This window comes from Sus scrofa, chromosome 1, assembly GCF_000003025.6.
Source record: "Sus scrofa isolate TJ Tabasco breed Duroc chromosome 1, Sscrofa11.1, whole genome shotgun sequence".
Taxonomy (NCBI): Eukaryota; Metazoa; Chordata; class Mammalia; order Artiodactyla; family Suidae; genus Sus; species Sus scrofa.
This window is the reverse complement of record NC_010443.5, coordinates 215,369,583-215,390,968: the sequence shown is the minus strand read 5'-3', so window position 1 is coordinate 215,390,968 and position 21,386 is coordinate 215,369,583. Positions and strand designations below refer to the sequence as shown.

At 36.3% G+C, this 21,386-nt stretch overlaps 1 protein-coding gene across 4 annotated transcripts in view; it reads left to right on the top strand.

Moving 5' to 3' along the window:
• Window positions 1-21,386, top strand: part of KDM4C (lysine demethylase 4C) — a 436,444-nt gene that overhangs the window by 116,810 nt on the left and 298,248 nt on the right. For 3 of the 4 annotated variants that reach the window (XM_021063858.1, XM_021063862.1, XM_021063866.1), the window contains 3 exons: window positions 1,694-1,743; window positions 15,971-16,074; window positions 19,820-19,957. In XM_021063858.1, the coding sequence (XP_020919517.1) occupies window positions 1,694-1,743; window positions 15,971-16,074; window positions 19,820-19,957 (292 nt within the window). Of the gene's footprint in view, window positions 1-1,693; window positions 1,744-15,970; window positions 16,075-19,819; window positions 19,958-21,386 lie in introns of those variants that run through there. The other variant, XR_002336050.1, reaches the window with a different exon arrangement.

Here is a 21,386-nt window from a genome sequence, read left to right as displayed (position 1 = left end):
AGCCACATCTACAACCCACACCACAGCTCACGGCATTGCTGGAGCCTTAACCACTGAGTGAGGCCAGGGGTTGAACCCGAATTTTCATGGATCCTAGTTGGGTTCATCAACCACTGAGCCATGAAGGGAACTCCCAGAAAAATCTTTCTGATGATTAATTAGCCTCCAGAGAAATTTTACTAGAACCCTTTTAGGAGGTGTCTTTAAGAAGTGTTGACTATGTGATTTTTGTCATAGAGTTGTGACGACCAATTGAAAGACTGTGTCAAGGGTATTTTTTATCCTTATGTTTACATTTGCATTTATATTTACTTAAACTTAGGTTTTCTTTGAGCAGATGGTTTAATTTCAAATTAATTAGGTTTAATTTTGATACCATTTTTTTAAGAAAGTGAAACTGGATATGTAAATAACTCTATGTCTAATCCTTTGTTGCAAGAGTATATCCATTATATGAGTACATACCTGTGTGTGTATAGATGCACATGTGTTAGCATGTATGTTATGCTTTTCTGGGGCACATGCATTTGTGTATGTGTGTGTTTCCTTTTTTGGGTATATTTGATAATGTAAACCAGCGATTAAAAACTGGTAACAAATCTCTGGGGGGAAAAACTGTTAAGAAGTGGCCAGTGTATAAATATATGTTGGGTGATTGTCATTTAGTTGTGCTAAAGTTTTATCTTCCCAGTTCAGTTGGAATAATTTCATTAATAGTGCCTCAAGCAACAGGATATATGGTTGAATTTTCTTTTAGAGAATTGCCTAGTTACATCGGATCCAATTAAGTTTTGCATATGTTATCGGTGGCGTTAAAACCAACCAAGTGTGGTGTTAAGTAAAGTGAAAAAAGTTATTTCAGTAAAAAAGTAACTTGTACTTAATATATATTGAGCTAGTAAACAGCAAATGTAGGTCTGAAGAATAACATATTTTAATTTAAAACGTGAAATGATCATTTAACTTGAAATTATTATTTTGGAATTTGTAAGTTCACGGTAGATAAATTCAAATATTTCACTTTTGAAAATACCAGAAACTAGAAATGAGTAATACTTGAAGAAGAATTTCTGTTTCCCAAGGGTGAGAAATTTGTTTTTCTGTAGTCAGGATTTTTAAAGTCACATATTATGGCTGGTAAAATTTTATTTAAAATCTATTTGGAAAGCACAATGTTCTTAGAAAGGTATGGTGGAGATATAAATTTTTCTATGATAATTTTGCGTTCTATCCTGCTTGTCAATAAAAACATTTTAAAGGCTTTTTTTTTTTTTTAACCCAAGTTTACTTAAAAACAAAGGCCCAACTAAGTGACCTTGAAAAAAAAACAACCAACCAAAAATAGCCCTGGATTTCTGGGGTGCTATGAGTGTTTGAAGGGAGGTTCTAATCTCTGTGCTGTGGTCAGGTGCTCCCTTGTCCAAACAGTTAGCTGGCTTTGGGCCTTTGTCTCCCAATTTGTAAAATGTGGCTGGAATGGTGAGCTAAGGCATTGAAATAGGTGATTTGAGTTTATTTTTCTTTTGTTTAGTGTCCAAGGCTCTGTGTTTGGTATTCTGATCTCTGCTTAGTTCATCTAAGTAGATTTGGGGGTTGAACTTCTTTTATATGACATTATTTAGAAGTAGATGTCCTCAGGATACTAGCTGAACAATTATAAACCTAAAATTTTTATTTGTGTTTGAAATTTTAGGTATGCAATACCCCCAGAACACGGAAAACGACTGGAAAGATTAGCTCAAGGTAAACTTGTTTTCCACGTTTCTTATCTAGAAAAGTTCTTTGTTTTTGAGGTGTTTTTATGGTGTAGAATGTAACTCTGTTAACTTTATTCTTTTCAAGTTATTGGCTTTTAAGTGTTTCTCTCATTGAATAATGATATTTTTTTCACATTAATGTGTGCAATTTTTTCCTGTTGTATAATCTTTGTGATTATTTTAGTTGGCTTCTTTTTTGTCAAGTGATTGCACTAACCTATTTTGGTTATTTCCAGTATTTTTCCTCTTTTATGTAATGTGCTTAATACCACCGTGCCAATAATATTTTTCCTTCCTTTAATTGCACCCTTGAGATAAATACCAGAGAGTATTATCACTTCATCTTGGGCTGTAGGTGTTTTATGAGTACTTTTCATGTTGCAGTATCATTTCACCAAAGGGCTGTGTTAAATCTCTTCATTCTTATTTGGCCCCCCTGAACCTGAGAGTACACTTAAGGAAGTATAAAGGTGAATGTCCCCACATAACTGGATGAACATGATTAAGTATGCTTTCTTAGACTGGTAAAATTAGACATACTTTACTGGAACTTGAATTTTTACTTTCTATGGCTTTGTTCATCTTCTTTTTCTTTTCTTCTTCCAGTTATATTGAGATATAATTGACCTACACACAGCACATTATAAGTTTAAGCTGTTTAGTATAATGATTTGACTTACATGCATCTTAAAATGATTACCACAGTAAGTTTAGTGAATATCCATCATCTCATATAGATACAAAAATAAAGAAATAGAAGAAGAATTTTTCCTTGTGATGAAAATTCTTAGGATTTACTCTCTTAGCAGTTTTCATATACAACATTCAGTAGTGTTAATTATATTTATCGTGTTATGTATTACGTTTTTAGTAATTATTTATCTTGGAAGTTTGTACCTCTTGACTACCTTCTTCCGATTGCACTTCCCTTGACCTTATCCATTTTTTTTTTTAAGAAATAGAATTCTTATTTATTTATTTATGGCTGCTCCCACAGATGCAGAAGTTCTGGGGCAGGGATTAAACCCATGCCACAGCAGTGACTATACCAGATCCTTAACCTGCTGAACCACCAGGGAACTTCCTGTCTATCTTCTTAAGGGCCTGATTGAATAATTCTTCTGGGAACTCTACCACTGCTTTCACTTTGTGCCCACTTGTATCTCTAGAAAGCACTTTCTACTTTTCCTCTCTGTTTTATTAAAGATAGGTCAGGCAGCCTTGCTCTCATCTGCTCACATAAAGGAGGAGAATCATAGTCTCCCTCTATCACCCTCTTCTTCTGTTTTGCTACCTACTCTTACCAAGGATGACATAGACTGGTGGTGATTTATTTCCAGGGGAAAGTGGAGTTCCTTTGAATGGCAACTGAAGATAAACCACTCTGCCTTTATTTAGAATTGAATCCTCACACTATTTATTGCCCTTTTAGTCAGGGGTTGATCTATTTCATTGTATGTTAGATTTGTTTTCTAATAGAAGAGGAATTTTGTCCCTGCATTATGTGTACTTTCATTTAATAGTAGGATGGGAACACTGAGAAACCCCTTTCTTTGACTTGACAGTTCTGAACAGAAATTGTTAATGATGTCTAAAAGTTACTTTCCTCCAAATTATGGAAGGGTATTAGAAGGAACAGTTAGAGTATCACATTTGTAAGAAGCAGTATTATAATTTTAGCAGGCTAATAACTACAAAGCCTTAGTGTTTTTATAATGTAATACATTATAGTAATAATAGCAATGTAATTGTAATCTTGAACTTTGTTAGGGACTATTTTCATGAATATTAAGGTGGATGAATCCTGGTTCTGGATAATAGATAAGAGCACAGCTTAGAAAATGATCATCATAATCCTTAAATGCACAGACAGTGAACTTTGTGCTAAATCTATATGCTGAGCTATCTTCTTCTCTGTGATAATTAATCCATCATTTTCTGTTCACCTCACTGCCAGAGAACTTTTAAAATGGAGCCAATGTAAAACTTCAGAGTATGTGGTCACATGCTAAAAATTTTGATATAAATTATCTGTAAATACTTTGATGTAAACTCTCTGAAAATGATATTCCAGGAAAATGGATGCCATTTGCTTAATCAGAAAGAGATGAATAAACTTGAAGGTTGGACAAGAAATTTAAACTCAATTCATATTTATTGAAAACTTTTTGTAGCATTATCTTGAGAAATGATTCAGGGAAAAGACCCTATAAGATGGTGGAGGGTTTCTATCTGCTGAATTAATGGAATTCTACTGAATAATTAAAATGATAAAATAATGCAGTAAATATGATGGAGCATTATAGGATGTCTAGGTCAAGGCAGTACTTGATACATAAAATGAAAAGCAGCCTCGGATATTTTCCATTATCTTGTCTGCACATCATAATTATCACACTTGCCTTTTATGCATGAATGCTTTCATCTTTGGTTTCTATTGAAATCTTGATTGACTGTGGCACCTACAAATATTTTATCTGAAAGATGTTGGGCCTGCATCTAATAAAGCCAGGAGTTTGATTTTTGCCCTTCAGTTGCTTTCTCATTTATACAGGATTTTTTTCATATTATGTAGACATAAGTGTAATAAAAAAATATCTAGTGAATTGTTGTAATTTTTATACTTGTTATGTTCTCCTATAATGCCATTGCATTCTTTCTAATTTTTAGTTTGATGCAGTTGAATAGACAGTATAAAGGAGAATAGAGATATAATGTTAAATCATGAATGACAGTTTTGAGATTTTCAGTTTTATGAATGTCTAAATCTCATCTATTTTAGAAATAAGACAATATCTTTGCTGTTCTTTTAAGTTAAACGAAATATGGATTAAAGTAAATTGGGAGAGGCTGAATTTTTTTGTTCTCTTATTGTGAATAAAATGCTAATATTTTTCAAAAATTAAAGGTGATTTAATTTGGTTGACATTTTGGATACTAGGGAAAGAATATGTGAGTTAGGACTTTGTGCAGCAGATTTTGCAAGTATGAAAGATCAGCAGGAATTTTGTTTTAAAAGATAATATGGCAGAATGAACACACTGGTTCTTTTAAATTCTTATATTTAGTTGTGAAAAGGTCCATTTTGACTTATTAAAAAAGTGACATTCAGTAAAAGGGAATGAGTGAATCATTATTATGAAGGATTAATTTAATTCAAGTTTTTTAAAGCAGTTAATTTTGGTGTGTGTGTTTAAATGACTAGTCATCTTGAGGTCAAGCCTGTGGAACAGAATCTTAGCCTGATTTACAGAGATCCCTATTTTAGGCATCTGCTGAGCCATAATGAGAACTCCTAGACCCCTTCTTATATCTCTGTCTTGGAATTAGGAAAATGTACTTTTATCAGCTCTCAAAATGATAAATACATTATTCCTTTAAGCATTCATCTAGATGATGGCCTGAAAATATTATATTAAAATGCATGTTTTTTGAAAAGCTAATTAATAAAATACCCCAAATTATAAATAATCAATTTTAAGGGCCCCCCATGCCATAAAAGATGAAATCCAGTGATGTATCCTCTAACTTCATGCCTCACCCATTCTTTAGGCATGGAGATCAGTGTGTGGTGGTCAGGGTATGCTTATTTTTGTCTTATTATCAATTGAGTTACATTAAGAATGGTGAGGATCGGGGAGTTCCCGTTGTGGTTCAGCGGAAATGAATCCGACTAGTATCCATGAGGATGTGGGTTTGATCCCTGGCCTTGTACAGTGGGTTAAGGATCCAGCTTTGTCATGAGCTGTAGTGTAGGTTGCAGACACTACACTACAGGTTGCCTGGATCCCACCTTGCTGTGGCTGTGGCTGTGGCTGGCAGCTGTAGCTCTGATTCAACCCCTAGCTTGAGAACTTCTATGTGCCGTGCCACAAGTTTGGTGCTGAAAAGCAGGGGAAAAAAAAAAAGGAATGGTGAGGAGTTTCCATTGTGGCTCAGGAAGTTAAGATCCTGACGTAGTATCTGTGAGGATATGGGTTGCATCCCTGGCCTTGCTTGGTGAATTAAAGATCTGGCATTGCTGCAAGCTTCAGTGTAGGTCATAGATGTGGCCTAGATTTGGTATTGCTTTGGCTGTAGTATAGGCTTGCAGCTGCAGCTCTGATTCAACCCCTAGCCTGTGACCTTCCAGGCTGCAGGTGCAGCCCTGAAAAAAAAAAAAGAATGGTGAAACAACGCTTGGATTTAATTTCCTCATATCACTTTCTGTATTTAAGTTTTTGAATAGTTTGTATTTAGCCATGTTCCTGGTAGGTTTTAAACATTGGGCAATAATACATAATATGCACCAAAATAGAATAACTAGAATGTGAGGTGAAAGACAATTCTGAGAAGTGATAGGTAGGGACTGGAGAGGAGGAATTCAGGAAGGGAATGCCATCTAGCAGAGAAAAATTATTATGGAGGGAAATTAATAGTTCTTTGATACTGTGGAGTGGAAGCTGAGCCAGGAAAATTCCAGTTAACTTGATTGACCTCTTTGAGCCAGAATGCTTGGCCTGGAGAGTCCTGGGTGAACTATACCTGTCTGGTCTATGAGTTGTGGCAAGGTGGGAAAAAGCTGGAGTTGAAACATAGTGGTCTCAGGAATGCAGGAAAAAAAACACATATGTAGTGGTTTGTATACTTTTTTTTTTTTTTTTTTTTTTGGTCTTTTGTCTTTTTGTTGTTGCTATTTCTTGGGCCGCTCCTGCGGCATATGGAGGTTCCCAGGCTAGGGGTTGAATCGGAGCTGTAGCCACCGGCCTACTCCAGAGCCACAGCAACGCGGGATCCGAGCCGCGTCTGCAGCCTACACCACAGCTCATGGCAACGCTGGATCGTTTACCCACTGAGCAAGGGCAGGGACCGAACCCGCAACCTCATGGTTCCTAGTCGGATTTGTTAACCACTGCGCCACGACGGGAACTCCCAGGATCTATACTTTTAAATTAGGTGGAAATTTTAACTCTAAGTGTTCTGTCAACCAGTTTGAAATGGAAAAAACTTTCCCGTTACTCACTGCACTCCTTTTAGGAGATAAAAATAAGGCTATTGTTTAGGAGAACCACCATCTTTCCCAATACCATGGTCAGTAGGAATTTGTCCTGGTGCTCCCTGGAGAGCTCCATGGAGCTTTACCTAGAGTAGTGATGTTGATAGGTTATGGGACACGTAGAGCAGAGTGAAGCCTGCAGTGTGACAACTTTCTATCCAAGCATTAATTGCTCAATGAATGGTAGGAAGTACAGAGGTCAACTATAGCTTAAACCTTTGATGATGACCTTTTAGCTAGAAATGTGGGTAAAAATTACCAGGTTTCTCCCCACATAATGTAGCCCACTGATTTTTTTCCATTAACAATCATGTAAGAAATTTCATATGTGAAACAAATATACCTAGCATTTCCTGTAGAAGCATTCCTTACATATTCTTTTCCTATGTCTTTTTTCCTTACCATTCACTTATATGGTTAGTATATTTTTAAGTCTCATATCAATCATATGAATACTGCAAAAACCCTTACAGGCCTACCTCATTTTATTGTGCTTCACTTTATTGTGAGTTGCAGATAGTCCATTTTTTTTTTCAGATTGTTTGTGGACACTTGCATTGAGCAAGTCTGTTGGCAGGTTAAGGGTCTGGCATTGCTGTGAGCTGTGGTGTAGGTTGCAGACACTGCTCGGATCCCGTGTTGCTGTGGCTCTGGCGTAGGCCGATGGCTACAGCTCCGATTAGACCCCTAGCCTGGGAACCTCCATGTGCTATGGGTGTGGCCCTAGAAAAGACAAAAAAAAAAGAAAAAAAAAGTGCTTCTTATATCAGCTCACTTTTACACTGAATCCAGGACACCGTTGGATGTATATATGACAGGGTCCTTGAGAGGGCTTATGTGATTCTGCACTTCCCCTTGCTGTAAAACTTCCAGCAGAACTTCAGCAGTCTTAGCAAATGTTATTGTGGGATGTTTTTAGATTTCCAGTCAGGGCTCTTTTGGGATTGGTGGAATACATGCTCCTTATCATGGTAGAAGCAGATTTGTTGAAATAACATTATGACTAGAATCAACATGGTGGAAATGAGTGATAGGAATAATGATAATAGCTGCTATTCATTGAATGTTACTATGTGTTCGGTAGACTAAGTTTTTTTTTGAAATTTTATTAAGTATTTTTTTTTTTACAGAATAAAATACATACATTTAAACACAATTACATTCAAACAGACTGTTATATCATGGATCTTAAGAAAAAGATTAAGTGACTCTCTGGAGAAGTGGAATGGAAAATATGCTGAGACAAATAGGAAGTTTATTCTATACTTTATCCCATTTTGTATGGCTTTCATCCTTACTATTTAGTATTATCTATTACATTTCAATTTTTCTTTAACAATTAGCATTAAAATTGTTATATTATGCAACTAAAATTTATAACGAAAGCCTTATATACCATTAAATATTTTATATAGCATAATAAAAAGAATAACTTAACTGGTAAGAATAACAAAAATAGTATATACCCTCTGAAAGTAAGTAAAATATAAAACGCATAAATTGGTTAAAAAACAGTGCCACTATATAAATATGTCCTCACACTTTGTTACATCTTATTGATTCTTCAATATAGGCATTACACCATTCTAGGTGATGTGATAAACAAGACATTATAGACCTTACATTGTACCATGGAGAGAAATGGTTATTGAACTGAAATGGTTGTAGAACTGTATTATTTAATTGTACAGTTGCATTATTTAACTATAATTATCATAAATTCTTTGATGGAGAGGAAATCAGAATCAGATGTAAGAAGTCTTCAGCATTCCAAGGATGATGTCAAATGACCCCCTTCATGGTGGATTTTGCACTTATTTACTATGAGATATATTTCTTCTCCAGAGAGTCCTTGTTTGTGTATCAATTGTAGATTTTTGGTTTGCAGTTCTTCTGAAGTTTTGATGTAAGAGTCTATATGTATATGAGAGTGTTTTAAGTTGTTGTTCTCTTAATTGCAAGTTCATCTCCAGTGTCCTGCGTTTGTACCCACCTCTCCTCCTGATTTCTGATTTTGGTGGTATAATTGTGCATGGATGATTTCATATCTTTATTGTGCATATACCTGTACTGGTGAGCCTTGTCATTTGTGGAATTTTTGTTTCCTGTTGCTGTGTTTTCTTTTCTGCCTAGAGAAGTTCCTTTAGTATTTGTTGTAAGGCTGGTTTAATGTTGCCGAATTCTCTCAACTTTTGCTTATCTGTGAAGGTTTTGCTTTCTCCTTCAAATCTGAATGAGAGCCTTGTTGGGTAAAGTAATCTTGGCTGGAGGTTTTTTCCTTTCGTCATGTTAAATATATCATGCCACTCCCTTCTGGACTGCAGAGTTTCTGTTGAAAAAATCTGCCGATAACCTTATTGGGGTTCCCTTGTATGTTACTTGTTTCTTTTCCCTAGCTGCTTTCATTATTTTCTCTTTGTCTTTAATTTTGGTTAGTTTGATTAATATGTGTCTCGGGGTGTTCCTCCTTGGGTTTATTTTATGTGGTACTTGTTGTGCTTGCTGGATTTGAGTGAGTGGTTCCTTCTCCATGTTAGGGAAGTTTTCGGCTATTATCTCTTGGAATATTTTTTCTGTCTCCTTCTCTCTCTCTTCTCCTTCTCGCACCCCTATGATATGGATGTTGGTGCATTTAACGTTGTCCCAGATTTCTCTGAGACTCTCTTTATTTGTTTTCAATCTTTTTTCTCTTTTCTGTTCTGCATCCGTAATTTCCACTAATCTGTCCTCCACCTCGCTTATTTGTTCTTCTGCCGCCTGTACTCTGCTGTTGGCTGCTTCTAGTGATTTTTTTTTATTTCAGTTATTGTATTTTGCATCTCTTCTTGTTTAAGTTTTATATCTTGTATCTCTTTGCTCAGTATTTCCTGTAAGTTATCCATCTTTGCCTCCAGTTTATTCCCAATGTCTTACATCATCTTCAGCATCAACAATCTGAAGTCTTTTTCCTGGAGGCTAAGAATCTCCTCATCGCTTCACTGATTTTCTGGGGTTTTCCTTTCTCCCTCATCTGAGTTATAGTTGTCTGTCTTTTCATTTTTATAGGTTTTTGGTGTGGTGACCTTTTTATAGGTAATAGAGTTGTAGCCTCTCTTACTTCTGGTGTCTGCCCCCCTTGTGGCTGAAGTCAGTATGGGGGCTTGGTGTAGGCTTCCTGATGGGAGGGGCTGATGCCTGCCCAGTGGTAACTGATTCTAATCCCTCTGGTGGGTGGGGCTTAGTCTCTGGATGGGATTAGAGGCAGCTGTGTGCCTGAGGGGTCTTTAGGTAGCTTGTTTACTGAGGGGCGGGGCTGATCCCACCTGGATTGTTGTTTGCTCTAGGGCTTCCCAAAATGGCCACCTCCAGAGAAAGCCATGTCGCTGAATATTCCTGAGAGCTTTACTTCCAATGTCCTTCCCCTACAACAAGCCACATTCACCCCTGTTTTCCCAGGATGTCCTCCAAGAACTGCAGTCAGGTTTGACCCAGATTCTTATGGAGACCTCACTCTGCCCTGGGACCCAGTGCATGTGAAAGTCCATGTGCCCCTTTTAAGAATGGGGTCTCCGTTTCCTCCAGTCCTGTGGAGCTCCTGTGCACAAACCCTACTGGCCTTCAATGCCAGATGCTCCAGGGGCTCTTTCTCCCAGTGCTAGATCCCTGCACGTGAGGGTTTGATGTTGGGCTCAGAACTCTCACTCCTGTAGGTGAGTCTGTGAACCAGTTAGTTTTCAGTTTGTGGAGCTTCCCTCCTGAGAGGTATGGGGTTGTTTAGATTGTGAAATTGCCCCTCCTACCTCTTGATGTGGCCTCCTTTTTTTCTTCTGGAGTAGGATATCTGTTTTAAGGTTTCCAGTCCATTTGGGTGAAGAATGCTCAGTCTTTAGTTGTGAATTTTGTTGTTTTTAGGAGAGAAGTTGAGCTCCAGTCCTTCTATTCCGCCATCTTAATCCTGTCTGAGACTAAGTTTTAAGTTGAGATAAAATTCATGAAAGATAAACCATTAACCATCTTGCAGAGTACAGTGCACTGGCATTTAGTATATTCAAATTGTGTTACTATCACCTGGTCTAAGAGATTTTCATCACCCTAAAAGGAAACCCTGTATTTATTAATCAGTTATGCTCTATTTCCCCCCCCCCCACTCCTCCCTAGCCTCTGGCAACTAGTAGTCTGCTTTTTGTCTAGGTATTTACATATTCTAGATGTTTCATGTACATGGAATAACATAACATGTGACCTTTTGTGTCTGGCTTTTTTCACATAGCATGTTTTCTATGTTATGCTTATAGTAGTACCTCATTGTTTTTTATAGTTGAGTAATATCTCATTGTGAGGATAGACCATGTTTTGTTCCTCCACTTATCCGTTGGTGAACATTAGGTTGTTGCCAGCTTTTTTTTACAATGGCAAAGTTTTTTGTACATTATCTCCTTAGATTCCTGTGAGGATCCATTCAGTGAGGATAGGCACTGTGGAGAACAGAGTGATGGTTGTTCAAAATATTAAAAACAGAACTACTAAATGATCCAGTAATTCTACTTCTGAATATGTATTTAAGAGAAATGAACTCACTGTCTTAAAGAGATATCTGCATGCCAGTGTTCATTGCAACATTTTTTACAGTAGCCAAGGCACAGAAACAACCTAAGTGTTCATCAGCAGGTGAATGGATAAAGCAAAATGTTATATAAGTGTATATATAATATGAATGGAATGGGATATTAATAATGAAATATTATTCAGGCATTAAGAAAGAAGGAAATCCTGCCTTTTCTTCAACATGCGTGAATCTTGAGGCCATTATGCTAAGTTAAATAAGTCAGAAAGAGAGAGACAAATACTATATGATCTTGCTTATGTGGGGAATCTAAAAAACAAACTTACAGGTACAGAGAACAATTTGGTGGTTTCCAGAGGCAGGAGGTGGGAGAAGTGGGTGAAGGTGATCTAAGATACAAACTTCCTGGAGTTCCTGTCGTGGCTCTGCAGAAATAAATCTGACTAGTATCCATGAGGATGCAGGCTCTATCCCTGGCCTCTCTCAGTGGGTTAAAGATCCCCTGTTGCCCTGAGCTGGGATGTAGATCGCAGATGCAGCTTGGATCTGGCATTGCTGTGGCTGTGGTATAGGCTGGCAGCTACAGCTCTGATTGGATCCCTAGCCTGAGAACTTGTATATGCCATGGGCGTGGCCCTAAAAAGACAAAAAAAAAAAAAAAAAGCAAAACAAACAAACAAGAAAAAACAAACAAAAAACCCCAACCAACTTCCACTTATAAGATGAGTTAAGTTCTGGGGATGTATCTATAGTATGGTGGCTATAGTTAACAATACAGTATTGAAAATTGCTAAGAGAGTAGATCTTAAAACTTTTCATCACACACACAATTATAACTATTTTGTGTGATGAACATGGACTAAACTTATTGTAATCATTTCACAATATATACATATGTCAAATCATTACACTGTATGTCTTAAACTCATACAATGTTGTATGTCAATTATATTTTGAAAGGGGAAAAACAAACCACTGAGGAAGGTAATATTAACATCCTGATTTTATGGATAGGGAAATTGAGGAGCTGAGAGATTATGGGACTAGTCAAGGATGTGTGAGTTATTGAACTTGTGTTAGGAATGCATGTCTCTGTAGAGGTTCTTAACTATTATTCTCTTTTGTTTTGCTAGCCATGTGGGCAAGATGAGAATGACTTCAAATAATTCAAATAATTAGAGTTTTGGTCTAAAACTTAGTTCTGCTGTTTAATAGGAATTATAAGGTACATGTTTGTTGTGAGCAGTAAAGGAGAGAGGAAAGTTGGTGCTCAAGTAAGCTTTATGTTAAGTGCTTGTAAGGGAGATTGGGCAAGATTTACACAAAATCCCAAAGCACAGTTTACACCTTTCAGGAGACTGCCTCTTAAATGCTTCTTCCAAAGTATCCCTGAAAGAGAGGAGAGTGAAACATTAGTTTTTGCCCCACAACACTCATGCAGATTTTGATTTTTTTTTTTTTTTTTTTGTCTTTTTAGGATTGCGCCCGTGGCACATGGAATTTCCCAGGCTAGGGGTTGAAGCAGGAGCTCTAGCCTCTGGCCTATGCCACAGCAGCTTGATCTGAGCCTGTCTACAACATACACCACAGTTCATGGCAGCGCCAGATCCTTAACCCACTGAGTGAGGCCAGAGATCAAACCTGTGTCCTGATGGATACTAGTTGGATTCATTTCCACTGTGCCACAATGGGAACTCCCGGATTTTGCCTTTTGTGCCCTTAGTACATTTGTTTGTATGTTAAAAGTAAACCAAGTAATTTAAAATTACAAAAGTAGATATTGCAGAAAGACATGCCAGGTTTATTCTGTGTGTTCTTCTACACCTGGAGTGTTACCTAGTGGCCATGAGTATATGAGGTGTGGTGTTGAGATGCTGGCTGCTGTTTCTACTACTGTATACTCGAAGGGTCGGTATGGAACTGTTTTTGTTTTTTTTCCCTCCTTCTTTTTATAACTGCACCTGTGGCATATGGAAGTTCCCAGGTCAGGGGTCGAATTGGAGCTGCAGCTGTCAACCTATGCCACAGACACAACCACACTGGATCTGAGCCACATCTGCCTACCACAGCTTGAAGCAGTGCCAGGTCCTTAACCCACTGAGTGAGGCCGGGGGTTGAACTCATATCCTCACAGATAAAACATTGGGTCCTTAACCTCCTGAGCCATAATGGGAACTCCCAGAATTATTTCACTATTAGAACTTCTTGGTCTTCAAGGTTGTGAGAGAGTGGACTCTTCCATTTTGTGACTGGCAAATTGGAAAGTTTTATGCATGTTTCAGTAGGAACATTAAAATATGATAACTTCTAGAGAAGACCTCTTCCAAATAAATTACTGAAAATTTAGAAAAAAAAAGAACCTCAAGAAAGTATATATTAGAGTAGAAAAAAAAAGATTGTAAAAGGTATATTTTAAATAACTTACTTGCAAAAATTTTTTAATATATACCTTTTCTCTTTATTTGGTGATTTTCAGAAAACTTTGATAGTCTTAAGTTGAATTTTTTGTTAAATGTTGTATTTTTTACCAGTTCTTTTTTTTGCTATATTTTATACATGTGACTTCAGATTTGTTTTTTTCACTTATTACAAAAGCTGCAATGTTCCTGTAGCCAGAATAGTTCTGACTTTTAAAAATTATTATCATTTTGTATAAAATAGTATTCTGGTTATATTGGCTTGCTTATATATTGAATCAAATCAACTATTGATTTGGAGTGAGGGTGAGTGAACTATGTACTCCTTCAGTTATTTTGAAGTAAAATTCACTTTCACACACATACTTTGTACATAATTTGTGCTGTTTATGAGGTGTTTTCCAGGGCAATGTAGAATACAGTTCTAATAGCCTGTTGAAAATATAAATTCCGAACCACTATGAAGTTCTTAATATATTGCAAATTGCCTTCCTTCAGTGGTTTTCCAATTTAAATTAACTTATGACCAGTCACCACATTGTTCAGGTCCTGATTACAAATCCATATCAAAGGAAAATTAAATAGATTCTTCTGTCTTCATTGATTTTAATTTAAAACTTAATTCATGTAGTGCTGCATAAAGTTACAGATTTGAAAAGTTTGATAGATCCATTTAAATTATACTGTTAAACTTTTGAGTCTCTGTGGTATAGACTCAAGACATGTTGCTGTGTATATATTGTCATTACATTGTGTGACACTTTCTCTCCATTGACTAATGTCTGCATTCTTTCAAAAGCTATTTATTTTCTATTTATGTATTACAAATATCACCCATAGAGGGCTGCATCAAATGACCACATAGGGGAAAATTATTTCTTTTTTTCCCATTGGTATTGTAGAGAATGATAATATTTCTGCTGTTTCTATTGGTATGCACTTTTTAATATTTCTATTTTTGATTTTAAAAATACAGAATGTACTGCTTTTTGCAGGTGGTTCTCTGCACCCAATGGCTCTTTTTTCAGTGTTTGATCTGTTGCCTTCTGATGATCTGTGGCCTCACATACTTCATGTGGCATCAATAAAGACGTATTTACTTTGAAATTATTCCTGTAAAACCTTGCTGATCTATGAAGTGAAAATGGTTCATGACTAGGTAGTGAGTGCTGATAATTCTTTCATCAGATTGGTCATATTCTTGAGCTGTTTATTTGTAGTAAGCCACACAGATAAGTAACATTTCCAGTGGCCTTATTTTCTTCTTGGCAGTGGAGGAGTTAAAACAGTATCTGTGCTTCTTCCCATTCTCCCCATGTATTGCCACACATGCTTTCCTGATGCATCTGTGTTCCTTCTGGGCCCTCGCTCTGTGATTCTCCTCTGTCTCTTCCCTGTTTCTCCTGTCTTTCTCTTGCTTTCCTGCTCTCACGTGATAGTTATTCCATCTGAGTGTGGAAACAGAAGGACAGAGCATCACGCACATTCGTGTTACTCTAGCTTATATAACTGAGTTAATGAGAATCTGCCTCAGACAGACCACAGGATTAAAGGCAGAGATGGAGAAAAACAACTATTTTTCAGTGTATAATATACTGTTAAATGAAAAGATTGCTGCTTGTTTAGCTTTTTCATTTAAATGCCTGCTCAAAATGCTGTGCCCACACAGGCTGATGAGACAGGTTTCTAAGCTCTTGACTGGTGCTGGCTGGGAGTTAGTTCAGGAAATTAGTAGCAGTTAAACTATTTAAAATTGATCAGAAAGAAATAAAGGTGGGAAACTGCTATGTGTCTGCTGTATGCCAGGTGTTGGGACAAGTGCTTTTGGAATGATTGCTTCTAGGAATCTAAAATGAGAGATACCTCTATTAAAATGCAGATTTTTCCTCTTCTAACCTCCCTTAATATTTTCTCCATTTATCAGATAATGGATAGATTAAATTTGTTACAAATTGGAATTTATAAAGTTTAGTAATTTTATATTATGCCAACAACTCTTGGCAGGTCTTTTTGTAAAAAACGTCAACCCTTGGTGATTAAAATATGTATCCCTAAATTTTTAAGAATTCCGACTCTAGTTTTTAGTCAGAGTTTTTGATGGGAAGTTGGTTTATATTTGCATAAAGCTGTCATTCTGTAAGAATACTAGAACATGAGTTTAAAAAAAAGGTTTGAAATTTTATTTTAATTACTGCTTATATTTACTGTTTCCATTTAGGTTTTTTCCCAAGCAGTTCTCAAGGGTGTGATGCATTTCTTCGCCACAAGATGACACTGATCTCTCCCTCAGTACTGAAGAAATACGGTATTCCCTTTGACAAGGTATATTAGTATTACTCTAACAAATTCATTTCATGTGGGTATATTTTTTAAGACAAATTTAACATAAAAGAATATAACTTTAATTTCAAGTAGGATTTTTAGGATGTGGGGAGAAAAATTCAGATTCATGTTTTATTTAGGTAACAATTATTTATCTAAATACTAATTTGACATTGCTTTTATTTCAAAATATATTTACTAGAGATTTCATGCTGCTCTGGTTATCTTATATCAATACTCAAAGTAAAATATAGCACATTTGACAGAATAAGATGTAGCACTTCTGAATTGAGGTCTTTTATATGAGCAGTATAGTTTGTGTATATGTATTTATTTTTTAAAAAAAGAACTCAGAGCAAATTTTATTAGTAATTTGGTTGGTTAGAATCAATGATTATGGTGCCAGTAGGTTGCACCTAAACACATTTCAGACGTAATACAATTTGAGATTACATTATGTATAAAATTGTCTGATGATTTAATAATCAGTTATTGCTTCTTTGGAGTATTTCTGAAGATTAAGTTCTTTAAGACTCTGTACATCCTAGATTCCTCTTTCTTTGTGTCTAGAGGTAGTTTTTGGGTCACAATTATTCCAGAGCATGAGCATTTTTATGTGAAGAAGCTGAAATGAAAAAAGCTTTTGACCAGATAAATAAAAGCTCTCTCTCAGCTGGAGGAGGATTAGGTCTTTAGCTACTTGCAGAAACATTAAAAAATAGCTCCGTTCTCTTTTCGTTTTTTTATTTGACCATCTTCCCATAATCCTTGCTTTTTTCTACCTTAGAAGCTTTTCGCTTGTGACCAAATCATTACCTCTTCTTAATCTCAGGCCCTTAAAGCCCTGTCTTCCACTCCCACCGTCACCAGCTCAGGCTTTGTTCAAAGTAGAATTTTTGCAACGACCAAGAAACATTCTTCAACTTGAAGTGGTCCTGCCGACTCACACATGGTCTGTGCAGCAGACATGCATGAGGCATATTTGTCCTGTGTGATGAGGATGCTTTCTCCACTGGTTTAGTCACATACCCTTACCATGACCAAAAGTGTACCTTTGAGATTTGCACCGTGGGGAATGTCCACAGGTGTGGGTGGACTTCAGCACTGCTGCAGTAGAGCTCAGAGGCTGTGCCACCAAGGCCTTCCATCTCAGATCTATCATCATTGCATGGTGGCTTAAGCTTGATTAAACACTCTTATTTAAGTTGGAATATTAGAAGGCAGAGGAGAAGGAGGAGACTAGAGTCTTCCAAGACGGGAAAGCCTCCTTGGGTTTAAGGCTGGTGATAGGAATTGATCAAGGTGTTCTTTGGAAGAGGGAGTTACATAAAGGAGGACTGCAGGATTGGCTCATTTCTCCAGAATGGAGGCCTTTGGAGCTTGTAGCTTCTTTCTGATCTTTGGAGAGAAGGAGGCAGGTGCCTTGTACCCCTTTCTGGTACTATTTGGTAGATTGCTAGATGTACCAGACTCTTATCTGGTCCTTTGAAGATGCGGCATTTAGTGACTTCTGTGGGAAGTGGCAGGGTGAGTGTTCATCCACAAATGGTGGACTCCAGCATTTTAGAGGGATGATTGGCATTTGCAGTTCCCCTCCCAACTTGATGAAGGGTATGTGATAACATTGTGTTCCTCAAGGAGCTGATGCTCTGATGATGATAATGCAATATGGGACAGAGTAGCTCAGACTTCTGAGTTAAACATCCCAGATTCGTTCCTGCTTCTGTCACTTGGGTAAATTACATAATTTTTTTCTGAGCTTCAGTCTCTTTGGAAAATGGGAGTAATAATAGTACACTTAATTGGGCTATTATGAGAATGCAAAGAAATTATCTATCTGAAGGGCTTTGCATAGCACATGTTATGTAATAGCACACCCTTCCTCCTCAGTTCCACCCTCTCTCTTTAGGCAGTCATTTCACAGTTGGACTGACATTTTTCCTTCTTCTTTCAGATGTATTTTTACATATTCATACATATATATGAAAAAGTATCTTTAACAAATAGCTAATGTCTGCTTTTTTATTATGTGCACTATCCTTTCCAACATCTTTTGCCATGTGGAATTATGATGCTTAATAAAAGGGATTTTTTTTTTCTGTCCCTGTGCTTTAAAAAAAAATAAGTTAATTATATAGAGACAGCAAATTAGCCTTATGTTTTGGCTAACTGGTACTGATCTGTTTTTAGAAATTATATAGAGGCATAACATTTAGAGTCCCATTCATTGGGACCAGGTACTTTTTCAATGGTTTTCTAGGTAGAGAAAGATCATGGGTAACATTCAATGGATCAGTGAAGCTAGTTTCCTTATCCCAGTGACAGTGGTCTTCCCCCCTTCCCCCACCTTATAGGCCTAGAAACAGTTGAACAGGGTGAGTTTTGTTTTATCACATGATAAGAAGGAAGTGCCTAGTTTCCAAGCGCAGTTATAATTAATGAGATGCAATGAGACCCGAAAGGAGAGAATCAGGCTGTATTCTCACGTGCCTTGGAATGATGGAACTGGAACCATGTGGAGCACTGATAAGCCATTCTTTGCCTGCCAGGTGGCAGGTGAATTGTTGCTCATTGCAGTAGAACACCTGCTGGAATGTCATGGGGGAGAGGGTGTTGAGCTAAATTTCAGAATTGCTGGGAAAGAAAATACTTTCCCACACAACATTTTAGCATTCCTAAAATGGTAACTGAATTGCAGTGTGTGCACCTGTATTTATACATTGTGTCTTCTGTATGTTTCCACACAAGTGCATAACCACATATATTCATTTTGCAACATTTTAGGACTGAAATAAGCCAAGGTGACTGAATGAACTAGTGAGTTATAAATTTGATAGTCTACTATTGAGCAGACAAGTTAAAAAAAACTTTAAAATTTAGCTTTATTATTTTTCTATAGCTCATAGTGTATTTTGTATCTTTGGTGATTATAAAATACCCAGTTTCTTCAATTTAAAAATTAGGAATTTTTCATCTTTTCTTTTATGCTGCTGACTAATTTATCTAAGCTTTAAACACTATTTTTGAAAATGCACTCACACATACATACTTATATATTGCATATATATTTGAATAATTATTTTATAGAAATTATACTATTAAGTGGAGTACATTAATTTAATGTTTTCTAAACATTACGAAAGGATAATTGGTGAATGCTATTGACTCTTCAGCAATAAGATTTCATAATAAAACCTGTTCAGCATGTGTTATCAAAGTTTTTACAGCTCTAACTTGAAAAATGTCAGTTGATATGTCCTATTATATAATCCCAATAATATGAATTTTTAAAGTATTAAAATATGCATATTGAATGCTAATATGAAAACATGTATTTGAATAATATAAAACAAAGACATCTTCAAATAAAATACAGTTTGATTCTGGACTGAATGGTTGAACTACATTGCCAAAAATTCACACCCTGTTTAGATAAGTGTTTTGAAGTTTGCTGAAAAACTATTAAAGGATTAAGTAGATCTGGGGAATTGGCGTGGGGTAGACTTCTTTATACAAGTATAGGTCTGATATCATAACATTTTTTAAAAAATAGGAAACATTTTAATTGTATTTGTAATTTGGAAAATCTTAAAATTTTTATTATAGTTGATTTATAGTGTTCTGTCAATTTCTGCTGTACAGCAAAGTGACCCAGTTATACACATATATATATATTCTTGTATTATCTTCCATCATGTTGGAAAATCTTATAATAGGGAAATATTATATGTTTTCTACCCTGCAGATCACACAGGAAGCTGGAGAATTTATGATCACTTTCCCATATGGCTACCATGCTGGTTTTAATCATGGTTTCAACTGTGCAGAATCTACAAATTTTGCTACTGTCAGATGGATTGACTATGGGAAAGTTGCTAAATTGGTAAGTTATGCCTCAAAAATAAAGCATACATTAAATGTGTATTCTGGTTATTATAGTGGGAAAGAAAGCTAAGATCACATGCAGGATTTATTTTTTTCCTCGGTGATGCTGTGTGCCTGTCAACACAGTAATTTATTTCAGACAGATATACTTATTTTACATAGGCTGTATTACTATTTGTGGTAACATTTTCCTGTTTTGAGATTCATGTGGAGGAATTTATTTTAGATGTAATTGTATGCAAGCGATGCTTTTTTTCTGAAGGCCACCAGTTATTTTTTTGTGAGATTTTCTGGTGGTTCCTGGTGGTTCCATGTTAGGTGGCCTTTATTCTTTCCATGTTAGAGTTCAGTCTATACCCTCAAAAACAACTATTTACAGAGGAAAGTGTCTGGTAAAATTGTTCAGGAGGTTAAGGGAGGATGGTAAGAAGAAATGATTAAAACTGCCTTTAGTGCAGAAATGAATTTCTTGAAAATAATAATGTAGAACATATTTTAACAAGCAATACATCTTCATGTTAAATTTGAATGAAAATCTTCATCTCCTACTCAGTATATTTAATTTAGCTCACAAACTGTGCATTTTCACTCACAAGCAACTTCTGTTAAATTTAATTAATTGCCCCCTGTGGCATTAAGTAGAGGACATCTTCAAAGTGATGGTAGCTTCTTTTAGGTTGCTTCCTTTCCTGTGGATTTTAAGGAAGAGGTGGAGACTGGCAGAAGGCAGCTTCTTAATGAAACTATGTGTTTTACAGAGTATGTAAAATTGACATGTATTAAGTGGGAAATGGCATGTATAGCTTCTGTGGCTTTATCTTGGCCATTGCATTTTTCAAGCAAATGTTATTCATTCTACATTGATAAAACTTGCATGTGGAACCATTGAGTGAACTAGATAGAAATACATTCAGAGAGGACAACTCTAGGTTTATTTTGCATGGGTATTTAGAAAGGTGCATAATATATTAAAATAAAAGTATAACCCTTTGGCAGCCCAGGAAGCATTTGAATGAATTTGTGACACAGAAGAAAACTCCTACTATTAGAAGACTTTTTCTCTTCTAAGTAATTTTAATTTATGAGGTGTAATTTAGAAAGAACAGAAATGAACTATTTTCCATTACACATCTTTCATATTATAATAAAAAACCCCAGAAAGCTCAGTATGTGTACCTTGGCCAGCTATTGCAGTGCTTTGGCAGAAAAGTAATGCTGGAATCTCTATTGAAACAGTGTCATAGCCCTACGGTTATATGAAGATATGCTGTTTTATGGTTTGCATCATTAAACATTGATATAAAACAAGTCCGCTATCACAGTTGTTCAATCACCACAAGAATTAGTTGGTGTTTGTTTGCTACAAGTTTCAGTTCTAGTTCCAGGTATTGGCTTCTCCCCAAGACTAAAATGCCTTGAGTGTGTTT